This window comes from Peromyscus maniculatus, chromosome 7 (genome assembly GCF_049852395.1).
Source record: "Peromyscus maniculatus bairdii isolate BWxNUB_F1_BW_parent chromosome 7, HU_Pman_BW_mat_3.1, whole genome shotgun sequence".
NCBI lineage: Eukaryota > Metazoa > Chordata > Mammalia > Rodentia > Cricetidae > Peromyscus > Peromyscus maniculatus.
In genome coordinates, this window is record NC_134858.1 from 26,557,752 (window position 1) to 26,567,294 (window position 9,543).

At 42.1% G+C, this 9,543-nt stretch overlaps 1 protein-coding gene across 8 annotated transcripts in view; it reads left to right on the top strand.

Annotated features, from left to right (window-relative positions):
* Window positions 1–2,453, top strand: part of Opcml (opioid binding protein/cell adhesion molecule like) — a 1,130,894-nt gene extending 1,128,441 nt beyond the window's left edge. For all 8 annotated transcript variants that reach the window (XM_076575912.1, XM_042280598.2, XM_076575910.1 and 5 more), the window contains one exon: window positions 1,984–2,453. In XM_076575912.1, coding sequence (XP_076432027.1) covers window positions 1,984–2,084 — 101 coding nt within the window. In that variant the 3' untranslated portion in view covers window positions 2,085–2,453. The remainder of the gene's footprint in view (window positions 1–1,983) is intronic.
* The last annotated feature ends 7,090 nt before the right edge of the window (window positions 2,454–9,543 follow it).

A 9,543-nucleotide genomic window follows, 5' to 3' on the forward strand; every position in this document is an offset into this window, starting at 1 on the left:
TTCCCTGCTGTTACTCTATAAGCAATGTAACAACCATTTCCACAGAAATACAGACTCTAATACCAATTTAAAGTATGCAGGAGAATATATACAGGTTCTGTTAAAGCACTTTGCATTTTAGCTATGATCCTTGAGCATCTGCAGATTTTGGTATATGCAATGGCTTCTAGAACAAGTTTCTGTAGATGCTGAGGTAAAGCTGTGTATTCTAGAGATACCAGTTTGGAAAGAAACTTGTGAAGAAAAATACAAACCTTCCAAATCTGCATTGTGTAGTTCCTTATAAACTTACTTAGCTATAGCAGGTGAATTTCAGGCTTGAGGTCAGTTCAGACTATGCTGAAAGACCCTGTCCACCCCTGACCCATCCCTGACCCATTATGGGAACTGCACTGCTCTGCAACTGAAACATTTTCAAACTTAATACTTTCTATGGGCAAATACAGTTCATTAGGATGTGTGTTGGCCTTGCTAGGGGCCCAAGAATCAGGCTAATTTTCACAAATATTTTTCACCTCCATGGATCCCAAAGCACTATGATAGAGTCTGGCTCCTGCTGATGTTTATGAATACTCCATAGCAAAAATGCAGTACATAGCAAGCCAAATTTCAAGCTATCACCAAATAAATATGACATTTTAGTTTATAAGAGCATTGCATAATTGTAAGTCAAGGGGAAATTTATCTGTTTGGAAATCCTTGAGGAAGAAACAGCTGCAGTCACACTGCTAAATTAAGAATCCTGGCCATCCTTAAAACCAGAGATGAATCTACCCCTTCCTAAGCAAGGCCATGACACAGACTGACAGCCAAGCCAATGACTTGGTTCTGGTTCAAGAAGATCCTCAGCTCTTCTCAACCACTCTTTCTTGCTAGCTCAGTTTCCTTCCCAAAGAGGCCATGGAGGCCTAACTTGAGTTACTGGAAGAAGAGATGTGTTATCTGTCTGCTTATCCTTCCCTTTGTCTCTGGTCCTATGGAGGCAGCTCTCTGTGGCTTTCACTCCTTTGACAATGTGCAGTTTGCTTTTCCTGGGGTACAGTTGCTTGTACTTACTGACTAGGCTTACCACTCCAAGTGTTTGTAAACAAAGTTCATGGAAGGGCCCAAGAGTTCAACACCTGCCCAGGTGGCCTTGGACCTAGGCAAGCAACAATAAGAGTAGCTGGTAGTTTGCCTTTCTGAAGCATGGTGAAGGAGCCTGACTTGTAACTCTGGGGTTTTATTTTTCTATAGAACTTGCATGACTCTGTAGGGCCAGAGGAAGGAGACAAGAAAGACAGAAAACAAGAGAGAATTCTTTAAGCTGAGCCATATGTAGGGTGGTGATTTGTTCTGGGGCGGCAGAGTTTTGTTTGTGGATATTAGAGCCATGACTGGTGACAGAGATATACCCACTCACAATCTTTTGTTACCCTTAGCAGCTTTGAGAGGGGCTCCGAACACCCAAATTACACATAAAAAGGATGAAGTCTGCATCTAGACTTCTAGAACTCACAAAATATCTCCATTGCTCTCTCCCCAACTCTTGCTTCTCACCCCTGGGGATCCTCTCCTTCACACCCATACCTGTCTATTTCCTGGTCACCCCTATCTGTACTAGAGCCCATTTCCATGGGAAAATGATGGTAACAGGCAGTGAAGGGGTCATCATGCCTTAGCTTACAATAGAGCCCTGTCTGTTGCCCTGATCTTGAGCCTATGTGCTTAATTGACTGTCATTAACTCACTCCGTCATATTTTTCATTCTTGAACTTTGTAGAAAAGCTGGTAGTAGTTAAGCAACCCATTAACTACTCCCTTTAGGGTTCTGTCTTCCTATTGGGCATTCTCTGGCTCTGCACACCTAGAAGGGTCGGTGGGGAGGGATGGGACTTGGGATACTTGCCACAGAGAAGCATGACTTGCACTTGTTTGTCAGGGGTAAATATGGTGCCCTATAGGCTATATGCTAATGAATCTGTCTCTCTTTCCCCTACACAGGGCCTGGAGCAGTCATTGATGGTGTAAATTCGGCCTCTAGAGCACTGGCTTGTCTCTGGCTCTCAGGGACCTTCTTTGCCCATTTCTTCATCAAGTTTTGATAAGAAACCATAGGTCCTCTGAGCAACGCCTGCTTCTCCATATCACAGACTTTAATCTACACTGCGGAGGGCAAACCAGTTTGGGCTTCTTTTGTTTATTTTTGTTTTTCTTGACTTTTGTTTGTTTGTTTTCTGGGATTGATTTTCAATTTGATTTGATTTTTCTCTTTTTTAGTTTGAATGAGTGGGGTTGGGGGTTGGGGTGGGCAGGGGTCTACCAAGGGTAGGATAATCATTCATTGGTGTGCCCCCAAATGGAATCTGTTCCTGCTACCTTGGCCTTCCTTTTCTCTACTTCTCTTCCCACAACCATTAACACACACACACACACACACACACACACACACACACACACACACACACACAGAGGCATTCCACAAAACTGGGCAAAAAGACTATATCCCATGACAAACACCCTGAAGGTACAACTTGACTTACAATGTAGTCCACAGTAAGAGTTGCATCTATGTGTCCTATTGTCTTTTGAGCTTTCAATCATTTCCCCACTCAAAAGGGACATGTCCTTATCCTCATGCTTATCATCACCTATTCCATTAGGCTTCCCACCTTTTCTTTGTAAGAAACTCTCTCATTATATCCATAGATAGCATATAATTACACCCACATGTAAGATTCTGCCATCTTCTCTGGCCTTTCCACTCTAGGCATTTCTTCCACTAGCTGTAAGAATTACAGGCTTGAGACTATGCATGCAGCCCCAAACTAAACATTTACAAGTCAAGTAACCAAATGAGGGAAGTATATTAATGCTAGTGCTTCCCTTAAATGCTGTCACAACTCATGAAAAGGCGATCAATAGCTGGCTAATTATTTTATCAAGCTATCAAAGCAATCATACCATTATCCATTTATTCAATTGATTTATCTCTCCATCTAGTTCTGTCCACCTGTCTTTCTCGCACACAATCCATTTCCTCTATTTATCATAACATCAATGTAATTATCTAACTATTTTCTGTTTCTTTTCCCACTACTCACTATCAGTTCATCACTGTATTAACCTCTGATCATATATGTCCATGCCACTATCTCCATTTCTCCACCATCATCAATAGACATTGTCACCTTCAAATCTGCCTAGCAACTTCTTATGTGAAAGCCAGTGATCTCACAGGCTAACTACACAGAAGAGCAATGTCCTATGCCATGGACCCTTGGGAATGTGGAAACCCTTCCACCCAAATTAAACATTGTGAACAGATGGACCAAAGTAGCAATCTAAAGATCAGTCCCTCATGATTCCCAGAGAGACTGTTTCCTGAAGCGCCTTCTCGGGAAGCAGACGAGCCCTGGGGAAGCTTGATTATGCTGCATCTCTCCTTCAACAGCTGGAAGATCAAGGTACCAACCTCATGCTGCTCTCAGCCTTTCAAGAAAAGTGCATGTCAGGAACTTGGAGGAACTTCTCCGTCGCTGGCTTTCATTAGCAAAAAGAACCTGACGAGAACCACGCATCAGTCCCTTTTTTGTAAAGACAACAGTCCATCAGCCGAGGTGGGATAACTATAGCTAAGCATCTCCCTTCTGCTCCAGTTTTGATTTGAATTGTTTGAAAATTATCCAGCAAAGGGCTGATGGAGGCCAATTACGTGGCGCATGTGTTGACAACTCTGGTATTTGTTTCAGAAAGCTCTTCTAAGCTGAGGGCACTTGAGCTACTGACTTAATTTCCAAGCACTTGATTAACACAACATGGCAAACAGGCGGGAAGTGTAAGTAATACTGTTTCCCAGGCCCTTTCTCTAGCATGTTGGGGATAAATGTCCCCACATTTCTGTGTTCGAAGCAGGCCTAGTGTACAAAGAAGATCAAATCCAGCCTCTCAGCACTGTCTCTTGGGAACAGAAGAACTCAGCCCACAAGGGAACCTGCAGTTCAAATGAACAACGTTGAAGGCCACAAAGGGATCTCTCTGGGGACTAGCTTACTGAGTGAGTTGAGAAGGAGCCCCAACAGTGATTTTCTCACAGACATGCCCTGCCTCCCTCTGGGACCCTTTTCAGGTCCACCTCTAAAAACTGATAACTATGGGTTCCATTAGAGTTCAGTACCTGTTAAGCTTCACTGACCACTCCAGTATAAGTATCCCGCTCTGTGCCACTATGGCCACATAAATACGATACCCACAGTGGGTACATATAGACCTGTCTATACATATTCGCATATATACAAATGCAGGCTTCCTTGGCATACGAAAGCTCAGCGCTGTCATAAGAGATAGAGCTGGGGTGAGCAAAATTAATACTCTACTTGCCAGCTGTAAACAGACATCTGCATTTCCTAGTGAGCTGCCAAGAATGAGACTCTGAGAGCATAAATGATGTGCCAAAAACCAGTCTATTTATTCCAACTTCCAGAGGCAATCAGGAGCAGGCACGGAGTCAGAATTACAGGTCGGATATATGAATTTCAGATCTGTCACTGCACTCAGCACCTGGGAGTGGGTTGGTGTCAAGCTTTGTACGAGACATAAAGGTGGCATTTGGGTTTTCTACTAATCCTACATTTGTTACTTTGGAGAAAAGGAAAATGTGGATGCCATGGGAACTGAAAAGTGTTGGGTGATGTGCTGCTTGAAATGGACAAGCTGTAACCGTTCTTCACCACCTTGCACAAGCAGATCATCAGAACCCCACTGAGTATGGACTCAGGGTCACCATGCAACTCTGCTCTGCCTATTCTCACTGGATACTAGACGTGTCTCTGGTAGTTACCTACTCCATCCAAACTTCAGAAGGAAAAAAGCATGCTCTAGCCAATCCTCATGTCTGGGAAAAAGAAAACCAAGAAGAAATGACTCCAGGCAACTGGGTACACGATATGAAAATGACTTCTACAGAACAGACATACCCCAGCTCCTGGGTTATCTGAGTGACTTTGGTGAAGATGGCTCCATGTGATGGGAGCTGGTTCCCACACTTTGAAGCAAGCAGAAGAGCAGCTGCTCGCTAAAAACAACATACACACTTCCACATGCCTTTCCGACTTTACACATGAAGGGGGGATGGATCAGGCCTACTAGACAAATTTGTTCAGCCTGTCAAGGGTGGGTGTGGGGGAGGGATAAGGTAAGGAAAAAAGGATCACATTAGTCTGAGTAACTGGTAGAACGTTGTGGGTTTTCTATGTGGAAACCACGTACAATTTATCAAGAGACTAGGTAAAAGGAATTCAGCAAAGGTAGTTATCCCAAAACATTCCCCTTCCCAAAGCAATGCTAATTTGTCCTTCCACCAAAGCAACACCAATGAAAGTGCTAGTGTTAATCGCTCTGGCCGAGCTTGTTTTTAAGTAGTTTAATGTCAAGTGCCTGAGACAGTCATCTGCAAGTTTAATCAAGGGTGTTTAGATTTTCTTTCTTCTTCTCATTGGGAAGGGTGGGGATGTAGTTGTCAAAACATAGATAGCTCCACACGGCTCTTCTGCTGTGGGCTACAGTTGTGTGCAGTTCAACAGAAGGAAAGAGAGGGCCGTGTATCACCCAGATGACGGGATCTTTATCCTCAGAAGTTCATACTGCTTTGGGATGTTGTTCACGGGTTGGGAAGTTAGTTTTCAAAATCTGGTGTGGTTGGGGTCTCAAGGAGCTCCACCACTGAGGCTGAGTTTTAAGAATCTCTTTCTGCATCTCTCTGGTCAACTTGTCCTCAGCAAAGAGGAAGAGCAAATTCTACCTATCTTTGAAAGAAATACCAAAAGAGCAGAAAAGCCCCAAAGTAGATAGTTGATCCCAGATTGTTTATCACGGCCACTGGATCAAGAATGGTTGAAGTTTAATACTATTGTTTGGGTTGATGCTTTCAGGAGGGGCACCTGTTCTTAGTAGCCCATATAGCAATTGCCAGCCCCATAAGAGATGGTGGAGAGGAATAGCTTATGAAGTTATGAGGGAATTTCTGTCACCAGTTTGATCCTGAGTTTTCACCAGAATAGGAAAAACAGTATCTAGAATTGGGAACCCTAAAGCTGTTCTTGTTAGAGCTAGAGGAAGCAGCATAATTACTATTTTTAATTTGGGGGCAAAATGTATTTTTCTCCAACAGCAAGAACATTTGGGTTTTATTTGGCATAAGTCTTACTCCTAGAAATTCTCATGTCCAATTGCTTCCCCCCTTATTATCCAGAGCTCCCCTCTCTTTCTTTCAAGACAAACGCGTTTGAGTAGCTACAGCAACACTTCACAGGTGTTTAACTAGGAACGCAACAGTGTACAGGATGCCGTATGATGAAAACTTCTAATGACCACACACACACACAAAAGCAAACAAATAAAAATGCCAGTCTCATTTCCCCCATTTCTTACATAAGAGAAGAGAAGTAAATGGAAGGAAGAAGAAATAGATTTGCAATTAAAAATGTGACAAAGAGATAAAGCTGAACCAGTGCAATTTAGCCTTCAGGTGCAGAACGTGGAGCCCAAAAGAACGTGGAGTGGACTTAATTAGACGCAATTGTCTTCACAGTGAAAGTAGTCAGCAAAACCCGATTTCCAGCATTTTGGAAGAGACTTCCCGCACCCCCCTCTCCTGAGTGGTGCCCTTTTAAGGCACATGGTTGTTTCAAACCACTAGGTGGAGAAAGAAAGATTGGGAGCCTCCACTATCCTTGTGGGGCTTCATACCAGGTTATTTGGCAGAGTTTCAGAATCTCAATAATAACAATGGTAAGTAATAATAGCTGCCCTTGTGTTAGTGAAGAGGAACATTTTTAATCATTCAGAAATTCTTGTGACATGTAAAGTGCAATTGTGAGGAATGTGTGGGTGTACGAAATGTATCTGTCAAGTTCAGAGTCCTCTAGATTAAAAACAAAAACTTATATGATTATCAATGGTGCCGTTAATAGCTGTGTTGGACAATGGGTGTGCCCATTTTCACCATTATTCTTAAAACAAATCTATGTACTGATGCTTTAAAATTTTATCACATGATACAAGAATATGATTTTGTCAGCCTTTAAAACTTCCCTTTTTTTCTTTTGCTTTCTTTCTTGTTTTTTCCTTCAAAAATCAATGAAGACTTGATTTCTGTCAACCATTGTATTGAGGGTGAATATACTACCTGGATTTTGTGCATGTTACATTGTAGCTGTAACCTTTTCTAATTCAGGATGAACACAAGACGGTTGTGATTGTGCAGTGTATCAATAAAGTTTGAAGACATTTGTAACTTTTAGGGGGCTCTTCATTAGGATGTCCCTTTGAGATCCAGTAATGACAAAAAAAAAATGAAGCAGTTATGTGTTGTAGACTTTGGGGAGTCAATGTGATCAAAAATATGAGTAATGGCCCCACCTTCCTCTCTCCCTCTCCCTTTTTCCTGTTCTTTCTCCTCTTCTACACACACACACACACACACACACACACACACACACACACACACACACACAGCACTCTATTTGCTTTCTGTATCTTATGTCTAGCAAATATCTATGCTACTTACAAATAACGAAACATTCAGCTCAAGCCCCAAAATCTCAGTTATTTACTGAATTTGGCTAAATTGAAATCAGAAGTTTCCTAAAACAATGACTGTGTTCTTCTCAGTTTGGCCATTCTTTCATTTCGAAGTCTCCACTACTTCCTTTGGCTGAAGTCTGCACCTTTCGCCAAGGATGGCAGTGATGATGTACACTCATTCTTGAATGGAGGTGCCACCAGGTTATCATTCAAAGTCTCAACTGTCGTAATATACATACAATAAATAGTAATATGCCCCATTTCCCAGGTTGTCATCTCTAAAACATTTTATTCTCCCCAGACCCCAACTTCTTCTCCATTACCACATTGTTTTTCTAAAGGAATGGATAATAAATTTTAAAAAATCATTTTCTCTCAGCAAGCTGTCCCTCGGTGAGTCCTTCCCGGGAGGTATTTCATCTTGGACACACTCAGCCTTTTTACCTCTCATCTGTACCATTTGTGATTTTAATACACCTTCCCATTGCTTCATCTCCAAATTCTGATATGTTTTATTTTTATTTTCAACCCCTAGATTGCTCTAGGCTTCTCACAGATAAAGCCGAGGGGAGTGGTCAGTGATGATTTAGGAGTTCAGGATGGGATAGATAAAGATTCTTCATCTCATTTTACAACACAAGTAGCTTTTCTGGAAAAGCTCTTGAGCTAAAATTTTGAGACTTGTATTCTTATTCTTGTTGATTAATCCAGACCTTCTGTGACTCAGCTTCCCCTGAGGAAAAGGATCACAGATACCTTGATACATGAGCTATATGTGTGCTTTGTAAATCAAAATGGCAAGTAAATGCTTGGTACTGATGACTGGGAGTGTCACTTCTCCTTGCGTCTGGTGTGAGAGCATGGCATCCCCATTCCCCTGCTGACCTTCACTCCTTTCACATTCCCTTCCTCTCCATACTTTCTCTTCTTTTTTTTTTTACATCACTTTCCTCCTTTCTGCACCTGACTGTCTTCTATTTCCGTTCATGCCACAACAATTTCCCATCTACTTGCTCTTTTTTTTTTTTTTTTTTTTTTTTTCTGGTAGAGACATTTACCAGTGTTTCACTCCATCTGGCCACTCTGTGCCATCAAACATCAGAGTACCAATTTATTCTTCCATCAGCTAACCACTCGCCTAGCCATTCACATATTATTTCCCCATTTATACTACCCTAATTCTGTCTATACAATAATGCACCTCCCTAATGTGACTGTGTTCTCGTTCTATTTATTTAAGCCATCTATCCATTTCTTACCTGTCAATCCATCTGCTGAGCATCCTCCAGCTAGCCTTTGGCAGAAATACCTATTTCTCAGCCCACTTCAAGGTAATGAAAATCTTGGCTGTTATCTCTCTATTCCACAAGGGAGGCTTTATCTAGTTATTCTGAAACACAGTCGCTAAACGATTGGATGCATTTTTGTTATCTTCACCCCAAATACACCCTATTAAAAACGTATACCCACAGAAGTGCTTTGGGAGACGTGTAAGGGCATACCTGCTCCTGTTGAGATGTGTTACATCGGGAAGAAGATGGAGAATTAGGAGTGAAAACACTCAGACAAAGCTTAACGTCTCATATTTTGTATGTTTGGTTAGTTGTTTTAACTACTGTTTAATAATTTGGATTTATTTGGGGGAAGGGTCTCTTTCGATGGCATATGCAGACCTTTGACTGAGAACCCTCCTTCCTCTGCTCCCTAGTGCTGGGATTACAGCTGTGTGCCACCATGTGCAACTTCATGCTTAGCTTCCTAACACAAAGATTGCAGTTGTGCAGTGAACATAGCCAATGACTGCAGAAGCAGACAGGGAGAGCCTGAATGGTGATTCCCCCTTCTTTCCACAGTCTTTTATTTGATGCTTAGTAAACTCGCTACCTTTGTGAAAGCTAAGGGTGACTGACACTGTCACTAAGACCTTTGATCAGTTCTAGAACCCCAAACCGGGACACCACAAGTGATGCTACCAAGGTG